At 42.1% G+C, this 25,229-nt stretch overlaps 1 protein-coding gene across 1 annotated transcript in view; it reads right to left on the bottom strand.

The window, feature by feature from the left end:
* Window positions 1-25,229, bottom strand: part of HCRTR2 (hypocretin receptor 2) — a 67,043-nt gene that overhangs the window by 30,229 nt on the left and 11,585 nt on the right. The window contains exons 2-3 of the mRNA XM_008163760.4: window positions 3,334-3,512; window positions 1,582-1,825 (exon numbers count right to left, since the gene is read on the bottom strand). Of these exons, the coding sequence (XP_008161982.2) occupies window positions 1,582-1,825; window positions 3,334-3,512 (423 nt within the window). The remainder of the gene's footprint in view (window positions 1-1,581; window positions 1,826-3,333; window positions 3,513-25,229) is intronic.

The raw sequence follows: 25,229 nt of genomic DNA, 5'->3' as shown, positions 1-25,229 counted from the left end.
AAAGACTTTTCTGTCTAGACCAGTGGTGAGCAACCTGCGACCCATCAGAATAAGCTGATTGATTGTGGGCCACAAAACATTTTGCTGACATTGACCATCTGCAGGCACGGCCCCCCACAATGGGAGCTGTGGGAAGTGGCGGCCAGCACATCCCTCCAGGTCACCACTTCTCACAGCTCCCATTGGCCAGGAATGGCGAACCATGGCCTCTGGGAGCTGTGGGGGGCCATGCCTGCGGATGGTCAATGTCAGCAAAATGTCTTGTGCCCCACAATCAGCTTATCCTGATGGGCTGCATGCAGTCCGTGGGCTGCAGGTTGCCCACCGGTGGTCTAGTCTAATCCAGTCTTTGAGACATCCTTTTGTACCTTTTCCATTAACATTTATTGTTATAGGTTACTGTGATATCTTATGAATTGTTACACACTTTTTACAATTTGAGTTTACAATTAGGCTCAATTATTACACCAGGACCAAGATGGAACCTTCAAAACATCACATCAGAGAGCCCTCATCAGTTAAGGCCCAATGTTGCTTAAAGTAACCAATTACAATAATACATGAAAACACAATCTGATTACAATGTAACAAAACTGATCACAGTGATGGACGACTTTTTTAAAAAAAATTACAACCTTGAGAGACAATCTGATTGTATTTTAGTCTGACTTGAAGATGTTAACCAAGTTTATTTTAGCTATGTCTTGGCAATCCTGCCATTACTTTCCCAATTGTGAATAATTGTATTATTATGGTAGTGACTGTATACAGTGTCAGAGTCTCAGTGCGCAACTCACATGCACATTAGTGCTGGAATTATTTCAGGGCCCACCAGAGTTGAACCCCAATAGTTCCAGGAAGTGGCCAGGACTAACTGCAACAGGAAGTTGGACTACATGAAAGTAGCCCAAATTCCAACACTGCTCAGTGCAAGAGTAATCTGGAAGGACTGATTTATACTTTTTGGATGCAATCATTTGTAATAGATCATATTTTCCAAATAGTGTTAGTAATGCTGTCCAGGCCAAATTCCAAACTGTGGAATGAACTGCTTCCTATATTGCTGGCAGGTTTATAAATTCTGTAGTTGTATGCAATTTGAATTGTAATTCTGGGAGATTTCTGAGGAATTTATATAATGCAGACAACTGCAAAAGTCAGGATCCCAGGAAAATGGACCAACAGTCTATTCTCTGGAGATAAATTCTGCAGGCCTGATTTCTGCAGTCCTTGTACACTTCTACCTTCCTTTGATCAATAAGAGTTATATAAAGATAAGCATTACAGGATGGGAACATTTGTTCCAATGGGGAACATTAACATGGCCAAGACACAGAGAGCCTCTTATTGCACATCCATTTGAACTTGGCTTCCAATTTACTTTGAACATTAGCAAGGCAGAGAAAGATGGAATGTAACTGTTTCTAAAAACCAGTAGTTTCAAGAACCACCATATAATTAAGAAAGAGCTTAAAGCATTGCGATATGCGGATACAGCCCTACTGTATATTAACATGCCAAGCTATTTTCATTATTTCCTGGCAGTATAAGTTCCATTCTTATGATCAATAACACACTTACCTCCCCACTGCTCATCACAAACTGTGAATAAGATAGTTTTGTTAGCTAATCCTGGGAACATACTGCTGCACTCCATAACAATAGCCTGAGGAATCATTATAATGCAGGACACAATCCAGATAACGATAATGCTATTCCTTGCCCTCTTGGCTGTGCTTTTAAACATCAAAGGATGACAAATTGCATACCAGCGATCCAAAGCGATGCAGCTAAGTGTTAGTACTGACACAGAGACTGACACAGTCTAAGGAAACAAGGAAACATTGTGTAAACTTTTCTGATTTTTAACCTTGAATACAATTTATATTTTCAACACCATCAGAAATCTATTTAGAGTTGATATCCCATGATCAGGGGCTGTTGGACAGTGATTCTTCCAAGAAAAACAAATCCCTTTTTATATCACTTGTCACAAAATTAATATAGCCCTGAGTCTGCCAGCCTAACTCATTTTCAGAAGTACATTAATCTGTGTGTAATCCCATTGGAATCAACAGGACAACTCACAGACCACTCACTTTGAATAAGTGTGGCAGAATCAGGCCTCATAACAATAAACTCATCTGTCTTATACTTTGAAAGCATTATTTGTAAAAGCGTATATTTTTGCAATATGAAAGTAAAGCTTTAAACCCACTAGCTACATCTTGCTTTGTAGGAGACATTATCTCGTTTGATGTGCTATGAACCTGTATCTTCCTTGTGTCTTCCCAATTTTCACAAAGGCAATGGGCAATCACAGTCACATAAAAAATAATCCATTTGTAGTTGATAAAAATAGGATCATTGGATTTTTCCACTGGCTACAAACAATAAACAATTGCTCATTTTCTTCCGCTCAATACACTGGGTGACAGTTTCACGTCCTTTCTGCATTCAGTGGGGTCTTCCAAACCAGGTGCACAACAACAATCTCATGTAGCAGTGTTGTGGGCTCTGAAATAAGTTGGGCAATTTTGATTCTATGCAGTGGAGCAGAGGGCAACACATATCCATGGATCAATTCATGGTACTATTATACATGACCAATACTATGGCCCGTGCTGCACCCTTTGGAATGTTGTGTGCACTAGAGGGCTTGATTCTGACCTCAGTTACACCACTGTAAACCTAAATTTCCATTGAGTTACTTTGGATTTACACCAGTGAAAAGGACCAAAGATTTACCATACTGGAATGTCCCATTGGCCATTTAGTCTGATGAGAAAAGGAAGGCACAGTTGTTAATCACTTCACTGAAAAGGGCTTCAGAATTGATTTAACTTAATAATTGTGAATGGCAATAACTGATGCTTAACTGGGAGAGTATGAGCAATTTCCGCTGCCCATAGGGACGTTTGGCTATTTCTACATAGCACATAGTAAGGCGTATGGAATTCTGAACTCCACTTTCTAACTACAGAGGGCCAGATGCTCTGTCACCCGGCACCTTGGGTAGTCATTATGTCCATGCAAAGTGGGCATAAAATATCACTGTTCTGATATTTTAATATTTTATGTCCACTTTGCATTGATGTAAATGACTACACAAGGTGAAGAGAATCACAGAATCTGTCCCTGTGTGTTTATTGCCTAAAAAAAAGAGAAAAAATACTGAGAATAATATTTATTCAGCAAAGTATTTTATTTAATGTTATGTAGTTGGACATTGAAAGTGGAGTAGCTTTTAAATCACAATGTCACAAGTCCCAATTAAGCAGATTCTACTATACTGTTCCTTTTTGACAACAACAGTGGTATGGAGAACAATACCTGTAAATAGGGGATCACCTTGCAGAGGGTCTGCCCAAAGAACCAAGTTTCTGTGATATCCACTACTAACGTGGCTGGAAGACAAGTGATTGTGACAAGAACATCAGCCAGGGAGAGGTTTACTATGAAGTAGTTGGTAACTGTCCGCATGTGATGGTTCTTCCACACTGCAATACAAACTGAATTTGCAAAGAAGGGTTAGTACATTTGAAACAACATGTGGAAGGAACACTTCAATGGGACAACACTTTACAGGAGCAACTAGTAATCGGAGGATGCAGAAACATTTTCTGAAGGTTTTAAATATGTCAAATAATATAAATATGTAGGGACAGTTAATTTTCATTTATAGTGAACAGCCTGGAAGCATGGAGAAATAGCTAGAAACAAGGAGGAGCCAAAGTCACGTGACCAATCAATTCTCCACCGACTAGAATTTAGGAATTGTTGGTTTGATCTGTAGATCAGTTTATTTTATTTATGTTATTACAGGTACAACAGCATGCAGTAAATTTTATACAGTATAAGGCTCCCAGAAATTAGTTTGTTTTTCCTATTGATCCAAACTGTAAAGCTTTATAAACCAGGTAAATCACTCTGACTACATCTGAGTGCAGTAAATCAATAAATCAGTAAGCTAGCAAAATAAAAATTGAGGTTGTGGAAACCAGCTTGAGAAAAAATAGCTTTGTGTAATAACCTAGGACATAAAACCCTAAGAGACTGGGTTTCTGAATATTTTTGATTTCTCAAGTGTTAAAAAGATTTCCATTCCCTCTTTTAAAACTGACTCCTACAGTCCCCAATCCACCACCTCAACAATTTTACCACCACAGCAAATGTATTAATCCTTTGGTCACAGAATGTCCTTCTGTCTTGAGCAGAGATGGGTCATGTCTTCAAATCTCAAGCTGGATCCAAACTTTCCTTAATTTCAGGGATTCAGTGTTTGGCCCAATTTAGATATATTAGCTAGATGAGAAGTGCAGATCTGAATCTGAACTCTCCCAATAATCAAAGCAGGATTTCAAAGTTTTAGTCTGGAGACAGCTCTGGTCCTGAGCTCACTAAAACACACATTCAGACCTCAGGTTTAAGGAGAACACAGTCTTGAGTGAGAGTATTTTGTAATTTAAATTACAAAAATAAGTAAAAATAGTAGGGTTAAAAACAGTTGATACATACTACCAATGTATTTGTGGTATCTGTAGCTGGTAACCATGAAGATTATGGCAGAGGAGATGCAACAGGTTACAGGGCAAATGCACACTATGCTCTCTCATGAGCCTTATTCACACTAAAGAAATTATGCAAATTTATAAGATTGTTGCTGATACCACTTTAGATTAACTGGTGTTAACACCGAGGCTCAAGGTATTGTAGGTCAGTGGTTCTCAGTCAGGAATCTGGGCCCCCCTGGAGGGCTGCAAGCAGGTTTCAGAGGGTCCTCCAAGCATGGCCAGTGTTAGACTCGCTGGGGCCCAGGGCAGAAAGCCAAAGTCCCACCAGATGGGGCTGAAGCCTGGGGCTCTGAGCCCTGCCACCCGGGACTGAAGCCAAATCCTGAGCAACATAGCTTCACGGGGGCCCTGTGGCATGGGGTACCAGGCAATTGCCCTGCTTATCCCCTAACGCCGGCCCTGGCTTTTATATGCAGAAAACCAGTTGTTGTGGCACAGGTGGGCCATGGAGTTTTTATAGCATGTTGGGGGGAGGGGGAGGGCTCAGAAAGAAAAAGATTGTGAACCTCTGCTCCAGGCTATATGAATTTTACTTTCATTTTGTTATTTCCCTTAAACAAAATAGAAGTAACCCAGCAAAGTGGGGAGAAATTGCACTCTACAAGGACCGAACTTCTGACAAATTGATTAGTAGTTGTTTGTCTATTTGTCTGTCTTGTCTTTTTAACCTGTAAGTTCTTTGGGCAAAGATCCTCTTCCTTTCTATGTTTGTGTGGTGTCTAGCCTGATGGGACCCTGACTGGAGCCTTCAGGCATTACCATAATAATTAACAAGATCCCCAGGAACCTACCCTTGTAAATGTGCAAAGGAAACTAGTATGTCTGACAGGAGGTTGTAATGAAAAGCCTCTGGAAAAATATATACATTACATCTACATAGCAATACACTAAACTGGTGTCTGTTCTAAATGCTGCCATTGCCCACCTGCTCAAGTGTATGATGATGTTCTCTGTTAGATGTGCCCCAGAGAAGAGTAAGTCTGGACACATATACCCTCCAGGATTTTGCTTGTGTTAGTTACATTAACTGGACCCTGCTATTTGGAGGAGAAGACTGATCCCAGCACATTAATCTGAGCACTGGCATTCTAGATTACTTCTTACTGAATTTGACTGCTTTAATAAGTGTATCAGGTACACTGCCTTCCCCCCCCCCCCATTCTTGGTATCTGCCATGCCCAAGGTCTTCAAGGAGTGCTGGGTAGAGTCTCCAGCCATCTTACAGCTTCAGTGCGGCTACCAGGAAAGAGTCTCTGCCTTACAGTCCAACAAATATTTGTCTGGGGAGGCGAAAAGGAACATCAGTATGCCACTGAACAGGCTCTAACCAATAGATAGGGGAACTTCTTCCCACTTCCACTGCAGCCAGATCTACAAGGAGACTGGGGCACTTAGCACCCATATAATCCTCAAAGTAGTATGCTAGGGAAGTGAAGCCCTTGGAAACTTCAAAGCTAGAATGGTATGAATTAGGTAATGCTATCTGACCTTACTGCAGTGTACAGCTGGCTGTACAGCTGAGAGGGTATATTTTTGTCACCCCTCCCAATTGGGGAGTGGGGTGGGGAAAGCAGTGGCTTCTGTCCCCGAGGATTCTGGAGTTGGAAGAGAATGGATCTTACTCTGTAGCAACCCCAAAGTACAAGACAGGCAAAGGCACCATCCGGCCTCCCTGAAGCCTCTGGGAGAGCAATCTCTAGGTAGGGGCACAGAGCACCAAGCCACATAGTATGAAGATGAAAGAAATATGAGGCCTGTAGATGAATGAAGATTTGGAAGAGTCCTGTTTGGGGAGACGGGGGCACCAGCTATGCAATAAGAATCCATCCAACTCTACCAAACTTGTTTGGACTTTGGCTGATGATGATCAAGGATCCTAGAAATCTATTTGCCATAGGAAAACATGGAATTTGCATTTTTACAGAGAATCTTTCGTTTTTACATTTTGTGAAACAGTAAAAACATATTTATTTATTTTTTATTTATTTATTTATTTATTTATTTTTTATATTGATTATTCACTAAATTTTACTGGAATTTACATTTATTCAATGCGTGCAACCTCCTCTTGAGGTTGATTTTTGAATGTGCTTTAAATTTACAGTGGAGCCTCATTTATTCAATCGAATTAGGACCAGGATCAGATCTGCTAATCAAAATTGGGATAATCTATCCCTTATTTTAAGATGTGGAGGGAGGCGGGGGGGGGGGGGGGGTAGTACGCAGGCAGCAGGTGGTTTGGTTAATACGGAAAGCAGGATAATGGAAGCTCAGATAAATCGGGTTCTACTGTATATCAATAAAACATTCTCTTCAACTTATACCTATTGTGACAGACCCAGACCACTGGGGTAAAGGAGTCTGGTAGAGGGCAAATATACTGGTCACTGGATGAGTAGTTTTCTGTTCCCTGAGTGACCAGAGCAGGGGCTGCACTAGAGTAATCAGGAACCTGCTAGAACCAGTTAAGGCAGGCAGGCTAATTAGGACACCTGGAGTCAATTAAGAAGAAGCTGCTAGAATCAATTAAGGCAGGCTAATCAGGGCACCGGGGCTTTAAAATGGAGCCACTTCAGTTTGTGGTGTGAGGAGCTGGGAGCAAGAGGTGCAAGGAGCTGAGAGGGTGTACTGCTGGAGGACTGAGGAGCACAAGTGTTATTAGACACCAGGAGGAAGGTCCGGTGGTGAGACTAAGGAAGGTGTTTGGAGGAGGCCATGGAGAAGTAGCCCAGGGAGTTGTAGCTGTCATGCAGCTGTTACAGGAGGTACTATAGACAGCTGCAGTCCACAGGGCCCTGGGCTGGAACCTGGAGTAGAGGGTGGGCCCGGGTTCCCCCCAAACCTCCTAGTTGACCTGGACTGTGGGTTCTTCCAGAGGGGAAGGTCTCTGGGCTGTTCCCCAACCCATATGGTGAATCTCTGAGACAAGAAAATCTGCCAATAAGTGCAGGACCCACCAAGTTAGAGGAGGAACTTTGTCACACTATAGATACTCTGGCCAGGGAAACTAAAGTTAAGCATTTCATTTTAATTGCAGAAAAACATGGACTTTTATGGGGTTTTTTAAATCAGAGAATTTAGAGTTTTTTATCATGCAAAACTAGGATCCCTGATGATGATTGAAACAATAAAAGGATCCCTGAACAAACCATGATTTAATGTTATATACAAGCCTTTCAAACAGCCCTAGACATATTGCAGTGTAAAAGAAAAAGTTGGGAGAGACAGAGAAAGTGGAGAGGGAAGAGAGTTTCAGATGTGGAAAAAAGACAAGAGGAGAAGAGATTCAAAAAGGAGAGAAAAAAGGTAGGAAAAGGAATAAGTAAATGAGAGAAGTTCCCTTTGAAACCACAATCCTACCCAATCTGTAAACATCTCAGTGCTACTCCACTCGAATCTCCCTTGCAATTTTTTTTTGCTCTGTTTTAGTTTTGATTTTACAAAAAGAAACAAGATCTAAAAGGAACTCAATTCAAAGTGACTGCTGTTCTTATCTTTGCCACATCGTGTCAGTAAAAGCTTGGAAACTATAATGAGTTACCATGCTGTGCCCTGTTTAGAAGATGCGCTGTAGCTCTATCAAATGAATCCATCGTAAGACTGTTTTGAAGAGGGTTGATTGCACTGAGTTTGAAGTTTGGTGAGGAGATACATTGTGGATTCCAGCCATAATTCACACAGAATGCAAAAAACTTCACTGTCTTCAAGGGGCGCACAATGAAGGGAAATAGATTACTCGGGATGAATGCAAATTTTGCCAGAAAATATTTGAGTACAGAGAAAATGGCTTACAGGGAAATCTCATGAGGGATTTGACTAGAATTTACAAGTGCATAACAAATCCATCTCAAAGATTAAATTTGAGAAAGATAGTCTGAAGTCCATATTGTGTGAGTAAAAAAGGCTTCAGATACTTCATTACATTCTATTACAAAATCTCAGATGTGACAGTAAAGTGGGGCTTTTAGATCCTGTGTTCTACCACAAGAGATGTGCTCCCAGAAGTTTTAAATGTCCTGGGATATTTTAATGATAGTTGTGCAATGCTACATACTTGATTACTGTAGTGCATTGTATATGAAGTTGAATTTGAAAACAAAATGAAGACTCCAGGCTAACGTAAAATGCAGCTGCCTGCTCCGCCAAGGTTTAGACTGCTATCATTACACAGAGTACGGGCTATAGTCCCTCCATTGACTTCTACTATGCTTCTGCTGTTAGTGGGTGATCTAGACACTAATCCTAAACCAGTTCAGTAACACTTCAGAAGGGTCCAGCTAACCTCTCATTCAATGTGTTTCCTTCCAATTTGACCTCTAAACCCAAATAAAACCATAACCGCTTTGGCATATTTTTACCAGAATTGCCACAGTTTATATAATGAAAGGTGCAGTGCTGAGTTATTTTGTTGACCGATGCGATGTACAAATCTGGATACATATAAAGAATTATTATTTTCTTCTTTCTTTATCACATGCTTCCTTTACTTCCTCCTATCCAATTTATTCAGCGACATCACATTCACTGGTTGAGATTTTACAATAAACTCCCATGGAAGTGATTCTGATGTGGCATCTCCAAATGTATCCGTTAGGAAGAAAAGAGGAAAAGCTTCAATTTTACACACGTACATTTTGATAATCAGCAAGAATGGGATAAATGCATTCTGTTAGAGGAAGAATGCCTTTAGTGATACATTACCACCACACCATTTCCTGGTGCTCTACTCTAGGGACCCCTTGTAAGTTTCATGGCTTAGTAATTTTCTAGCTCAAGCTTGTTCTGCTTGTGAGATCTAACAAATCACATCACAAGGTGGCATGGCTGCAGTCTAGGCAATGCTTAATTAAAAAACAACCCACAAGCTTTAATAATGGTCACACTTAACTGGTCATCTGCTGTAGTAACTAAATAACACTATGTCAATATTTGCAGGATATAGAGAACACTGCTAATACCCAAGTAATATTACCTATGAAAGATTATTTGGAAAGATTGTATCATTACCTAAAATCATTTTAAGTGTTGTTAGTGCATATATCTCATACATATAGTATTTTACCACCTTTTTTGAAAGCTATAGTATGATTTTTCAGATTCTTACATAACTCTATATATTGTGTGCAAATATTTATATAAAAACAGCTCAGCATAAATCGGGATACATTTTTTAAAAAGTCTATAATATTGTGCCCATAATTATTGGTGCAAATGATTGTTTTTAGACAGCACAAGTTAGCTAGCTGTCTAAATGAAACAAAGTGTTTCTGAAATTGATTACAAAAACAAAATGAGATTTTGGATTGAGGCCCCTTCCATAGTTTCACCTATGTCTATTTATCTAAAAAAGAGTATTCAAAAGGCAGTTAATTAGTGGGTTGTTTTAAGGAAAGAACCCTTTCCATTCATTGTAATAAGAATCAGTGACTATGAAGTGCTTCTTGCTGGTACAAAATTATAAAGGAAAAAATAGCATTAAATCGAGAACCATAGCTCAAACCTCAAAACAGACCAAAGCTGTGTTTATTCACAAACATTTGCTGAACCATAAAAATTATAAGTTTTTGCATTTCCTGATGTGGGTTGGGGTGATAGTAGAATGTCACTCTCACCATTTATCAAAACAAGTTGAATCAAGAAGCATTAGAAACACTGCAAGAAAGTCTTCTCCAATGAGATTTCCATATGAACATTTTGGTAGTTTTACTACCAAATTTTCTATGCTTAGCCAAAGTGAACATCCAAATTTTGAGGTATGCTCATCATCATCTTTAGGTTAACTTTGCAAAATGTCTTTTTTCCCCCCCAATGAAATAATCAGATATACAGAAAGTGCTACAATGTAAAAAACATTCATGTTCCTGTAGTAGAATGTATGAAGACAGGGAGAAAGCGAGCGAGCGAGAGAGAGAGAGTGAGAGAGAATGAGCGCATGAGATACACCCACACCCACACATTACCAAGCTTTAAAATGCTCTTATATTCTCTTCTAAAAATAATTTCTATGGCCTTTTCATCCCATACAATGACACAACAGGAAAAAAAACCAAAAGTTACATGTGGAGGGAGCAAAAGTTACAGGAGGAGAGAGAAAAATTGTTCTTATCAACCTTTGAGGATAGGAAACGAAGCAATTGGCTTTAGTTGCAGCAAGGGAGGTTAAGGTTGGACATTAGGAAAAACTTCCTAATTGTCAGGGTGGTTAAGCACTGGAATAAATTGCCTAGGGAGGTTGTGGAATCTCCATCATTGGAGATTTTTAAGAGCAAGTTAGACAAACCCCTGGTCTAGATAATACTCAACCCTGCCATGAGTGCAGGGGACTGGACTAAATAATCTCTTGAGGCCCCTTCCAGTCCTATGATTCTATGTCTTAAGATGCAAAGTGTTATAAAGTACAACAAAAATTATGTGATGTTGTCATAACTATAAGGGGAAGGGTAACAGCTGTCCTGTGTACAGTACTATAAAATCCCTCCTGGCCAGAGACTCCAAAATCCTTTTCCCTGTAAAGGGTTAAAAAGCTCAGGTAACCTGGCTGGCATCTGACCTAAAGGACCAATAAGGGGACAAGATACTTTCAAATCTTGGGGGGGGGGGAGGCTTTTGTTTCTGCTTTTTGTTTTGGGAGGGCGTTCGCTCTCGGGACTGAGAGGGACCAGACATCAATCCAGGTTCTCCACATCTTTCTAAACAAGTCTCTCCTATTTCAAACTTGTAAGTAAACAGCCAGGCAAGGTGTGTTAGTTTTCCTTTGTTTTCTCAACTTGTAAATGTACCTTTTACTAGAGTGTTTATCTTTGTTTGCTGTACTTTGAACCCAAGACTAGAGGGGAGTCCTCTGAGCTCTTTAAGTTTGATTACCCTGTAAGGTTAATTTCCATACTGATTTTACAGAGATGATTTTTACCTTTTTCTTTAATTAAAAGCCTTCTTTTTAAAGAACCTGATTGATTTTTCCTTGTTTTAAGATCCAAGGGGTTTGGATCTGTATTCACCAGGGAATTGGTGAAAGGTTTCTCAAGGCTTCCCAGGGAGGGAATCCATTGGGAATGGTGGCAGTGGGACCAGAGCTAAGCTGGTAGTTAAGCTTAGAAGTTTTCATGCAGGCTCCTACATTTGTACCCTAAAGTTCAAAGTGGGGATACAGCCTTGACAGATGTTATGCTGCAATGGACCGTGACAATGTGCAGAAGCAGTTGTATATGGACTATAACACAACAAAAGTGGACTTGATGCTGGAAATAAGAGCGGTGTGGTCAGGGCCAAACTCCCGGTGATGCATGCTTTCATGCAAGTCAGGAAAGGAAGTAAAAGGATCACAAGTCACAGGGAGCCAATGAAACTGTAACCTGTCCCTTCTTTCCCAGTGCATCCTGGCTGTCTGCACAGAGATAATACTGCTGTGGTAACATTTGGCTCATGTTTTAAAGGCTAGAAACTTTAAAAAATGAAAGTTTAGATACTAGACAATTCTATGGCAAGGGACAGTCTATACGGCAAAGTTTGTGGCCACAGAATTGCAATATACAGAGGGCTGTTGGTCATGGTTAAAGATATTTGGTCCAATTCTGGTCCTTAACATTAGAAAATTCTGTTGAAGTGAGTTGTATTAGGTACCTGTGATGCCCCACACAAGCCCTGCGCTTGGAGGAAAGCCAGGGAGTGCTAAGGCCTAATTGTTGATGAAATCCAGCTGGGAGAGGAGCTGGACAGGGTTTATAAAGAGTGAAGGTTGGCAGTAGAGGGGGCTGCAATGAAGTGATCCTGCGGTCACACTCCCTGATACAAGGGGGGAGAGTTGGATCCTGAAAAAGGCAGGGTAGGAAGCAGTCAGGTCTGAGAGGGACAGACCTGAATTGCGGGTTTGGATTGGAACCCAGTGTAGAGGGTAGGATCGGGTTCCCCTAGCAGCTGCTGCGGAAGTGCCACAGTCAGCACAGTAGAGATGGAGACTTCCTGGACTTTGAGGAAGGAGACTCTGATGAGACCCGGGAAGGGTAAGATAATTGTGACTTGGTTGGAGGTTTAAGCCATGAAGGAGAGGTGCTGCAGCTCTGGACTAGCGGGAGAGCAGCTGCAGAACAAGTGCCTGGGGCAACAGGTTGACAACCACCAGAGAGGCACAAAAAGAGTGGCAAGCTAATTCCCCAGGTGAGCCATAAGGAGGCTCTGTGGAGCAGTGAGTAGTAGACCCCTTGACAGCTCCCCGCCTTCACTTGTCAGACAACCCACTGCTCACAATAAAAGGGAGGGTGGAGTGAGAATATACTAGGTAGCTTCACCATAGGACCAAATCTTTTGCACAGAAAATAAGCAACCACCGCTTTGCTCAATTTCCCTTGTCCCTCCTACATACACATGTGCATATGCAAAGGGCAATAGTAGACAGTGTGCACAAGTGTTTGATATAGTACTCACCATACTAGCCAAATGAATGTACTACAGCAGGAGCCTCACCCTCTGGCACCAGGAAATCCAGTTGAGACAGACACCACCTAGGATATGTCTACACAGCAATGTAAGTGCAGGCTTGAGCCTGGACTCAACCCTAACCCCCCTTGAGTCTACACACTAATTGTGTTAACCTAAGGCTTGAACCTAGGGTTCCAGGACCAGCAGGCCTGAAGGGTCCAAGACCATGATAAGATGGGACGTAAGGTCTGAGCCCTATTGCTTTCCTGTGTGCCACATGACGCCAGCTTGACTCCGGTCCTGGAAGTCTTGTATCCCAGAATTCCTTGGGGCAACTTCCTTAGTCCTCACTGTGCTAACAATCTGTGGTACAGACTGTTGCATGCTATTGCAAACAGCAGCAGCTCAGATCAGTGTTAGCTCATTGTCTGCTGAACACAGGTCTGCAAGCACACACTCGGAGAGCCTGCAGGGTTTTCAACTGAGACCGATCAGAAGAAACTTTTTGCAAAGAGAGCTGCTTCCTGGTCAAAAGAGCACAGCCTGATTTTGGTGCATGCTGCTCAGGTGCCAGAGAGCAGAGCCAGAACTAAGCAGCTGCCCGGCAGGGAGGGGGAGCAGCAGAGCTCCTAGCGCAGCATGCCAGGCAAGGGTGGCCCCCCAGCACACCAACTGCCCCCCCTCTCTGCTCTCTGGCCCCCCTGTCTTCCCTGGGGCTGCATGTGCAGGGGTTCCAGCGCAGCATGCAATGTCATAGTGACAAGTGGGAACCATCCCCAAAACCTCCTGTGGTGGGGGCTCCAGGTCCTCCTTACTGCTATACAGAGCTTGCCCAGACCATGGAATAAAGCTGACAGGCAGGAGGTGGCTCCCAGCTTCCAGGATGTTGGTGATCATCCCTCCCCCGGCCATGCTGAGCCAGGAGCTCTGCCACTTCCTCTCCCTGCGGGGCAGCCACTTGATCCCCACTCCAATCTGTGTCCCTTGCTCCTGGGCTGCCCGGGACTGTGTGCGCAGAGGTACCTGGGCAAAACTTCCCCACAACCTCCTGGGGATTCCTTATCCCTGCCTGCCACAGTGCAGGGATAATGGCTCTTTGGGGGGCACTGGAGTACACTGCACCCCAAGCCCTGGGGATGCACGTCACTGCTCTGCAGCCAGTAACAGCCACGCTGGGGAGTGTGTGCGTTTTTCCTCTGAAACTTACATCTTATGTCACGCTTCAAAACGGACAAACAACAAATAAAAAAACAGCCAAACAAAAACTCCTTCATTGAACGTCCCATTTTAAAAATGAAGAATTGAAAAGGTTCATTTTAATAGTTTAACAGCCCTGGAGACGAATGTCCTGATTGTCCTCAGAACAGGTGCACACGGGCATCTTTCTGCCAATGTGACTCAACCTAGAGGTGGAGATCCCAATTCTCAGATTAGATCAGTGGCGATCAGAGGGAACAGTGAACCATGGCCACTGGGAGCTGTGGGCAACCATGCCTGCGGACGGTCAATGTAAACACTGTCTCGTGGCCTGCCAGCGGATTACCCTGATGGGCCATGTGCGGCCCACGGGTCACAGGTTGCCTACCACTGGATTAGATGGTAGTTCGGTGTAAAGCCTTCTCAAACCGCAGTCGTTCTACTGAGACTGCCAGCAATGGAGCTAATTATGCAGTTTATGTTCTAATGTTCTCCTTATGGACACATGAGTCCCATCAATAGCACTGTCATAGTTAGGAAGCAAGTGGACAGCAGAGTTTTCCCACAGTGCACCATGTTCCTAGGGGTAGAGTGTAAACATTGGTGGGAGGCAGGGCCGGCTCCAGGCACCAGCTTAACAAGCAGGTGCTTGGGGGGGCCAAGGGAGAGGGGCGGCACCTGCAGCAATTCGGGGGCGGCAGGTCCCTCACTCCCTCTAGGAGCGAAGGACCTGCTGCTGAACTGCTGCAGCCGATCACAGCTTTTTTTTTTTCCAATTGCAGCTGCCGATCGCGATCGCGGTTTTTTTTTTTTTTTTTTGCTTAGGGTAGCAGAAATGCTGGAGCCGGCCCTGGTGGGAGGCGCTGGGTACTTTGGGATATGTTTACTTTGACTTAGGTCTGTGCACTGCAATGTGGATGCCAGAGCCCTAGGTTTGAGCATGGGTCAGAAAATCCTTTACCTAGGATTAATATGCAACGTAGATACTCAAGCCCAGGGTTCCCTGACACAGGTCAGCTGACTCGAGTCCCACTAAGCTGAGGCTTACATTGCTGTGTAGACATACAGCTAGTTACGCCACTCCATGACTTATCCATGAACTTAAAATTGATTAAACATGTAGTCCAATTTATGTATGTCAAGAAGTACAAATAATTAAAAATAAAGGCATGTTTAAGTAAAGGTACCCAAAAATACCTTGGGGCAGTAATAACAAGATTGTTATATCTGGAGCTGGTGCCAGAGACAGATATTACAAAAGCTCATTTTACAAAATTTGACCATCTCATTCAAAGCAATATAAAAGAAATACTGTGTGCTAATTAAACAGGGCATCCTCACAGCCAAATGGCACACAGATATTTGCAAATTCACTGATTCCAAGGCCAGAAGGTACCATTGTAATCATCTAGTGCAGAGGTAGACAACCTATGGCACGCGTGCCGAAGGCAGAACGCGAGCTGATTTTCGTGGCACTCTCACTGCCCGGGTCCTGGCCACCAGTCCAGGGGGCTCTGCATTTTAATTTACTTTTAAATGAAGCTTCTTAAACATTTAAAAAACCTTATTTACTTTACATACAACAATAGTTTAGTTATATATTATAGACTTATAGAAAGAGACCTTCTAAAAACATTAAAATGTATTACTGACACGTGAAACCTTAAATCAGAGTGAATAAATGAAGACTCGGCACACCACGTCTGAAAGGTTGCCGACCCCTGATCTAGTGTGACCTACTGTATAACACACACCAGAGAACTTCCCCCAAATAGTTCCTAGAGCAGATCTTTTACAAAAATATCCAACCTAGATTTAAAAACAGTCAGTGATGGAGAATCCACCACAACCCATGGTAAATTGTTTCAATGGTTAATTACTGTCTCTGTTAAAAATGTATGCCTTATTTTCAGCCTGAATTTGTGTAGCTTCTACTTCATTCATTGGATCAGGTTATACCTTTCTCTATTAGCCTGACAAGCCCATTATTAAATATTTGTTCCCTCTGTGGGTACTTATAGACTAATCAAGTCACTTCTTAATCTTCTCTTTGTTATGCAAAATAGATTGAGCTCCTTGAGTCTATCACAGTAAAACACGTTTTCTAATCTTTTAATCATTCCCATGACTCTTCTTTAAACCCTATCCAGTTTGAACTGTGGAACACTAGAACTGGACAAAGTATCCCAGTAGCTACCACACCAGTGCCAAATACAGACATAAATAGATCTCTCTAGTCCGCCTCAAAATTCCCCGGTTTTTGCATTCCAAGATCACATTTGCTCTTTTGGCCACAGCATCACACCGAGAGCTCATTATCCAACACAACCCCATATTTTTTTCAGAATCCCTGCTTCCCAGGTATAGCCCCCCAACCTGTTTATGGCTTATATTCTTTGGAGTCCAGTGGCACCTTAAAGACTAACAGATTTATTTGGGCATAAGCTTCGTGGGTAAAAGCATAAATCTATATTGGCACATGAAGAGAAGGGAGTTACCTTACAAGCGGAGAACTAGTGTTGAAGGCCAATTCAGTCAGGGTGGATGTGGTCCATTCCCAATAATTGATGAGGAGGTGTCAATACCAAGAGAGGAAAAAATGCTTTTGTAGTGAGCCAGCCACTCCCAATCTCTAGTCAAGCCCAAATTGATGGTGTTAAGTTTTCAAATGAATTGTAGCTCTGCAGTTTCTCTTTGAAGTCTGTTTTTGAAGGTTTTTTTGTTGAAGAATGGCTACTTTTAAATCTGTTATTGAATGTCCAGGGAGATTGAAGTGTTCTCCTACTGGCTTTTGTATGTTACCATACCTGATGTCTGATTTGTGTCCATTTATCCTTTTACGTAAAAACTGTCCAGTTTGCTTATGAATATGATGTAACTGGAATATGCTTTATGCAAAAGATCTCGTGTAAGGTATCATTACAAAGTTTATAACCTACTGAGTGTGTTCATCCTACTTGTTTGAATGTATTATTTCTATGTCTGGAGTTAGGATAATAAGATATAAACTTGTATTACTGATGTAAACATATTATGTGGAAGCCATTAAGGGTGCTTCAGAATCAATGAACTATAAATGGCTCTGTTTACAGACCTTCCTGTGTACGTATGGGCCAGCACAGAAAGAATGGAGGCTGGGTTCTCACAGGACATGTGACCATGTCACCTGATACTGGAATCCATCTTAATCCTTGTACTTTTCCAGTCAGAGGGAGTGGTGGGTGCCAAGCACAGACAAAGGACTTGTGCAAAAGCTATAAAAAGGGAGTGAAGCAGGACAAAGGGGCTGCCAGTCATGAGAAAACTCCTGATTACCACCTGAGATGTCTGCTGGAACTAACAAGGACTGTACCAGGAGAAAGGATTGGGCCTAGACTAGGAAGGAGTCTAGTCTGTAAAAAAAGCTTATTGGAACATCTCTGAGGGTGAGATATTACCTGTAATCAGTTTCTTAATGTATTAGGCTTAAACTTGCATGTTTTTTGTTTTCTTTTCCTTGGTGCCTTACTTTGTTCTGTCTGTTATTACTTGAAACCACTTACATCCTACTTTTTATACTTTTGTTTATTAATAAGCACAGAGTAAGTGATTAAACCTGGGGGAGCAAACAGTTGTGCATCTCTCTCTATCAGTGTAATAGAGGGTGGACAATTTATGAATTTACCCTGTATAAACTTTATACAGAGTAAAAGAGTTTTATTTGGGGTTTGGATCCCATTGGGAACTGGGTGTCTGGGTACTGGAGACAGGTAACCTGCTGAGCTGTTTTCAGTTTAGTCTGCAGCTTTGGGGGCGTGGACAGCTGGGTCTGTGTTGCAGCAGACTAGTGTGTCTGGCTCAACAAGACAGGGTTCTGGAAGTCCCAAGCTGGCAGAGTAAATGGGCTCAGAGGTAATTTCAGCACATCAGGTGACAGTCCCAAGGGGGTCTCTGTGTCACACTGTGTTTTTATTGATTTTCAAAAAGAAACAGACAATGAAAAGTACAAAAAGGTAAGTATCTTACAGCCTGTATGTCTCCAAACATTGCATGTTTCACAGGCTCTCTAACAGAATTATGCAATTACACAATTTCACAACTTGTCAAAGCTGAAAAACCAGATACTAAAAAAACAGACAATGCTTTATAGACCTAACATATTAGAGTGGGGGGCAACAATAGTAAAATAGGAGAAGAAATACATGAATAGGCAGAGGAAGTAAAGAGGGAACTGCGGGGAAGGGAAGAGGAGGGTGTAGGTAGAATTGAGGTCCAGCAGCTTATGAATCATTTCAAGATTTTTTTCCCAAAAAAACAAAAAGCCAAAAAACCAAAAGCAGGGTCTGCTCTTTCTTGAGCTTGTAATGCTGTTAGTACTTCATAACCCATTTCAACTTCTCTCATTTTGTTGATGGTATCAGTGAACAATTTTCCTCCCTGAAATAATGGAATAAGATAAGTTGAAAATGGGTTACAAAGTATCAGTAGCATGATAAGGTCAGTAAAGAGCAGTTTTACTCTATATTTATTTCAGGAAAGCCATCCGTGATTTTTTCAATATTTTTACTAATGATATGGAAAAAAGGATGAAGAGCACGTTAATTAAATTTGTAGAGGACAGCAAATTGGGAGGTTTTGCAAACAGCACTGAGGACAAAAGAGATAACGCCGAGACCTCTACTAAGGAGAAAAAGGATATCGACTTCTGGGGCTGTCAATCTGTCACCTTTTATGAGTAATGAGCACTCAACTTTTTAAATAACTAAACTTATCTAAAATAGGAGTGCAAAATAAAATGAGAAACAACTCAGAAAAGTAATAAAAACACAGATATGCAAAAGGAATAAGATAGTTGAAAAACAATAATGCTGAAATCCACAATAGACAGGATATGATAACCTTGTAATATGACATGCTGGCAAAAAAGGTTGATGCAATTTTGGGCTACATATACAAAAGCATCACATCATCAACCATGGAGGTGATCACTTTTTTTTTATATGGGCACATCCTGCTCTGGGGTTCTCAATGCTAGAAAAATGTCAGCAAATTGGAGAAAATTCATAGAAGGGTGACAAAGGAGTAAGTAGCTAGATTATGCTCCCTTTGCGCCAGAGAGAACATTAAAACATTTTAATATAAGTATTCCCAAGAGTTCTCAGCCAAGTCCAGATGTGAAGGAACCACTGCCTGCTTCTGGTACTTGATAGCTACTTATAGGATTAATGGAATGGTAAGACTGAATTAAAATGAATGAAGGGAAATTTAGGGATCTATTTTTGATTGCCAAGCTAACTGAAATTTATTACTGTGGAATAGTCCCTGATGTGACACAGTGGAATTCCCACTTACATTCAAAAATATAGATGCAGGAACAATCCTGCATTGGTGGTCCTTGGCAAGATAACTCCTTCAGTGTTTTCCATCAACTAATGTGTATAAATCTATAACTTTTAAAGAAAAATCTGATTTGAGATGTTGCTAGCTGCTCCGATGTTCTCTTATCTATCTATACTAGGTTCTTATATAGTGCCTCAGAAGTATGCTACGTGAGAGCTTAGAGACAAAAACCAAATTCTACATGGTGGAAGTCCTCCTCTGTTAATTAGAAATTAGAGTAATGGGATAATGATCTTTCTGCATAAAACTAGTTTGTTAATCGGTCAACTGGATAATCTTTGGCTATGAGCAAGCTAGGGAGGCTGAATGTATCAGGGGATTGGCTATGTAATATGGAGCCTCCCAAAGATTCATATGATGGTCAGGTTTGTAGGAACTGAAAGTTGTTACCATTTCACTGTTGTTCAGTGACTTCTGTGTAATGAATTGGTGCACTCAGAGATTGAATTTCAGCTTTCAAACAAGCTTTCAAATATGGTGAACGCAGTCTTTTAGGATAAAGAAAAGGTATGGAAAAAATCTTATATTAATACAACAGAGATTATCCTTGGATTTAGTAAAGGTAGGAAGGTTAATGGCAGATTTGTAATGGCACGTGGGACCTGTTGTAGAATGAAAACTGGCTAAGTTAAATCTACTCATAGCCTTTTGGCTAAGGCTATGTTTTAGTCACAGGTATTTTTAGTAAAAGTCATGGACAGGACATGGGCAGTAAACAAAGATTCTCCTTTGAAACTGTATCCTTCAAAATACGTCTATGTAGAGGCATAGGAGGCGGATAATGGGGCAATACTCAAATGTGTATTTAAGTGTAGCCAGATGGACCATACAAAGGAAGGTACACTTCTCCACACAAGCTGAGTGCTACTGCAGATATATCCATGCACAAAGCTTTGCATAAAGCATTTCAAGCTATGAATCACAAACCACATCACTGTTCAACATCATGACTACTCCTCTGACAATGAAGATTAAACAAGCCAAAAAACATGCTCCCAGAATTAGATTGAAACCCTTACAGTGCCCCTCCTTGGGAAGCAGCACCCAGAAGGCTATTCCAGATCTGAGAAACATAGAAAATGAAGAGGTGTAAATGAACAGATTACTACCCAACAAAAGTCTTGTTTCACTTGATTTCAAAAAGTTGTATAGGTAGTAAGAACTGTACAAGGATCTAGAACCGAGGTATATTTTGAAAAGCTGATGAGTCTGGATAAAGAGGGGTGTTTCTGTTCAGTTCCTGTTGGACAGGGATCCACACCACAAAGCCACCAGCATATAATGGTTTTAGCAATCTCAACAGAGAGGCCCAATGACTGAACAGGCATGGAGAATTAGCTACCTTGTTACCGGCCGAACTGGTTCCTCCAGAACAAGGTACGAGGTTCAGGTACATCATAAAGCTGCTATAAGGGAGCTTACACTGCCCTTGTCAATGCTTTATCTGTTCAAGGGGTAAATGGAGGATTTGGTCACTAGAACTGTCACTCCAACACTTTTCATAAGTCCTGTCAGAAGTCCCACATTGCTAAACATTGGCAACATATATGTAACCCAAACTATGAGAAGAGTCAAAATGTAATTGTAGCCCATGGACTTGTAACCTTTAGGAATGTGATCTTTTCAACTTGTTCAGGATTCAGTTTTCTTCGTTTGACATTGACCATATTTCCAGCAGAACGAACGACTTTCAGAACGACATTAGAGGATGACTAGCCAAATTGTTTACCATCCTACTCCTATAAAAAAGAATCCTGTTATGATATAGTCATTTTCTTTTGTATGACGTGTTCACTGCAGTAGTTGAATGCATGCTTGTCTTTTCTGACATTTCACTTTCAGTTTAATAACACCAGCAACCACTGTCAAAGTTACAAAAGCCACTTGCTTGTTTGGGTGGACAGATACCATCTTCAAATGGTGTTATTTACAAATGTGGGAAGTGACATGTTCTTGATTTACAGAGATTTTCATAAGTTGACTTTTTTTGTGATATGATCTCACTCCAAATACCCAGTAAAAAGGCAGGACTGTACATTAATTAACCTCCTAGACCACAGCTTGAAGTAGTGTCCCAGAAAAAAATACAACTATAGGCAGTGTCTAATTGCTGAAGTGGAAGAACTGGCTTTCCATACACAAATATTTTATTTTCCAGGTACGCCAGCAGGCAGATTATACCTCACCTATTATTATGCCTTCTGCAGTACTGAAAGATGTGCTGAAATTCATACGTTTTAATAGGCTTCAGGTGTAAACATATGAAAATACAGTAGGTTTGTTTAAAATTTTATTTTCCTGAACCCTACTTTCAAATAGGACACATCTGTTGCAGAAGTAATGGCCCAAAAAGTTAACTAATGTACAACCTGTGACACTGGCAAGCCAGCTAACCTGTGTATGACCCATGACAACAAGGGGCATTATAATTGTATCAGGACAATTCACTTCTATGTGAATATCAAAGAGCTGTACTAGACCAGCAATCACTAACCCATTCATTTTAATAATAGAAATCAAGGGTAGATGCTAAATGTGTTTGTCTGTGTATCTGTATCCTGTTAGAAATTTACCAATGTAACCAAATTAGCTTTTAGATGCTAAATCCTTTTCAGGTCTTAATTGCCTTATATTATGTATGCAACTGTGTTCAGTTAACCTTAAGGTCAAAGATGTGAGACACTGCAGGAAACTAATAATATTATGTATGTCTTCAGTTTATTTATCCCTGTTATCATGAATGACTGGCTGTTGCCTTCTGAGTATAACTAGATTACCTGTGTATGCATAAAAACAATGAGGAGTCCGGTGGCACCTTAAGGCCTAAGGGATTTATTTGGGCATAAGCTTTTGTGGGTAAAAAAAACCCCACTTCTTCAGATCCATGGAGTGAAAATTACAGATACAGGCATAAATATTCTGGCAATGCCCCTCTTCCATGTACCTCTCTGCAATGCATGTACAATGTACAATGCATGTACTCTGCAATGCCCCTCTGCCATGTACATTGGCCAAACTGGACAGTCTCTATGTAAAAGAATAAATGGACACAAATCAGACATTAGAAAAGGTAACATACAAAAGCCAGTAGGAGAACACTTCAGTCTCCCTGGACATTCAATAACAGATTTAAAAGTAGCCATACTTCAACAAAAAAAACTTCAAAAACAGACTTCAAAGAGAAACTGCAGAGCTACAATTCATTTGCAAACTTAACACCATTAATTTGGGCTTGAATGGGGAATGGGATTGGCTGGCTCACTACAAAAGCAATTTTCCCTCTCTTGGTATTGACATCGCCTCATCAATTATTGGGAGTGGACCACATCCACCCTGGCTGAATTGGCCATGTCAACACTGGTTCTCCACTCGTAAGGTAACTCCCTTCTCTTCCTGTGTCAGTATATTTATGCCTGTATCTGTAATTTTCACTCCATGCATCTGAAGAAGTGGGTTTTTTTTACCCATGAAAGCTTATGCCCAAATAGATCTGTTAGTCTTTAAGGAGTGCAACAGATTGGACTCACCACCACAGAGCCTCCTGCTGGTTCTTCCAGGAATTAGCTCTGTCCAGCTCTGGAGCGCCCTTTGCAGGTGGTGTTTCACCCATTGTTTGCTCTGCTGTTTCCTCTGTCTGGGGGGCCCACATCGCTCCCAGACCACGGCGTCCTTTTCAGGGCATGGCCCTCCGGCTGTGCCCCACCTCCGTTGTCTCCTACCCTTCCGGGGGAGCCGGCAGTCCTTCGCCTGGCTTCTTGCTGCAGTGGCAAACTAGAGCCCTTAGTCTAGCCCCTCGCTCAGGGCAAGCTGCAGTCCTTTGGCTCAAGCCTGCACTCAGGTGGAGCTGCAAATAGTCAATCGGGCTAGCCTCTTGTTCAGAGCAGGGCAGTAAACAAAGTCTCTCAGCTCCACCTATACTCCAGTAGGACTGCCAATAGTTAACGAGCACAAGCTCTGGCTCAGAGCAAGGCGGGAAACAAAGTTATTCAGCTCCAACCTGCACTCAGGTGGGGCTTCTCACAATTAATGAGCCCAAACTCTGGTTCCTAGCTGGGTGGGAAACAAAATCTCTCAGCTTGGGCCTGTACCCAAAGTCAGTTACCTCAGGCTTTCCTTCAGCTAGCCCGAGGAAGCGGGAGACTGCCACCCACCACTTGGGTGGCAGGTGGGACACAGGCCCTCCCACTCCACTGCATCCCGGCCCAGGGCCCTAAGGGTGGCAGAGGGGTCTGCCACCGCGTCAGCTGTGATCTAAGCCGCAACACGCTGACTCACCCTCTGCTAGCATTGCAGGCAAACAGGGGTCTACTACCCCTGGGCCACTTCCATGCTCCTCCTTCATGAGTACCCGCTGGTCCAGTGAGGTAAGGTGCTCTGCGGGGGCCTTAGTTGCTAGCAGAAGCTCTGCTGGGGTTGGGCCAGATGGTGGTCCAAGCCAGCCATCTGTCTCCTGAAGAGTCGGATCGTCCAGGGGTCTGGGTGGTCTTGACCAGTCTTCTGCTTCCCTCGAGGTCAGGTCAGTCCAGGGTCCAGGCAGTCCGGACCAGTCGTCTGCACTCTGTGGTCCTGCTACTGTCTTCCAGCGCAAGAGTTCAGGGAAAGCGTCTGTCCCCTCTGGTGGCTGGGCCCCCAATAAGCTTCCGGGTCCTGCCTTTATACTTCCGGCCCCACCTCTTGGCTTTGGGAGGGAGGGCGGAACTAGGGGGTAGGACTCTGCCCATGAGGCGGTGGAGCCACCCTCTTCCTTTGTGTCTGGGGAGGGCCAGTCCACCTCACTACAAGGTGCCACTGGACTCCTCATTGTTTTTGTGGATACAGACTAACACAGCTACCCCTCTGATACTTGTATATGCATCGGAAATTGAATGTTAACTTCAAAGTGGTGGGTCAGTGGGTACTCAGCACAGAAGAATCCTCAGTCACATGCTATGCTCAAAACACTTGACCGCCTGCTTCAGATAAAAAAGTGAAACCTAAGGTCTGATCCTGCATTTCTAGTCTGCTGAACTCTAAACAGGGAAAGATTCAAGCCGTAGGACTGGGATCTCCATGTAATATTTGGAATACCCTGGAAAATGCAAGGAAAGACTAACAGACACTACATCTAAGCTGCATTTGGATTCTAACCTTTTGGGATGATTGCAGAGAGACTTTTGCAAGCCAGCAGACTCATCTGTCACTGCTACAAGGACCTTGCAAGCATTTGTAATGTATATAATCTTTTAATCATTCAATAACACTCTTCTTTTCTTTTATTAATAAATCTTTAGTTAGTTTACTGTCAGGACTGGCTGACAGCGTAATATTTGGGTAAGATCCGAAGTACATATTGACCGGGGGGTAAGTGTCTTATCCTTTGGGATCACTAGAACCTCACATACAATGAATTGGGTTTTCAGTAACCTCTCACTATATTAGATCAATTTTTCTGGATGGGACCCAAGGGCTGGAGTGCCTAAAGGAAACTGTGTTTGTCTTCTTGTTAACCAGTGTGCTGCTATAGAAACTCTTTTGTTACTGGCTTGGTGAACCTAACTGTAGAATTAACCACTTGTTTGGGGGGATTGTTTGCCCTGAGGTGGTGTTCTCAGTGTGGTCCATTCCAAGCACCTGGTCACACAACCCTTACCTTTCAATTTGGGTATTTGATGTGGATGGGTACTG

Source organism: Chrysemys picta, chromosome 3 (genome assembly GCF_011386835.1).
Source record: "Chrysemys picta bellii isolate R12L10 chromosome 3, ASM1138683v2, whole genome shotgun sequence".
Taxonomy (NCBI): Eukaryota; Metazoa; Chordata; order Testudines; family Emydidae; genus Chrysemys; species Chrysemys picta.
Note: the sequence above shows the minus strand (reverse complement) of the source record. Positions and strands in the feature narration are given on the sequence as shown.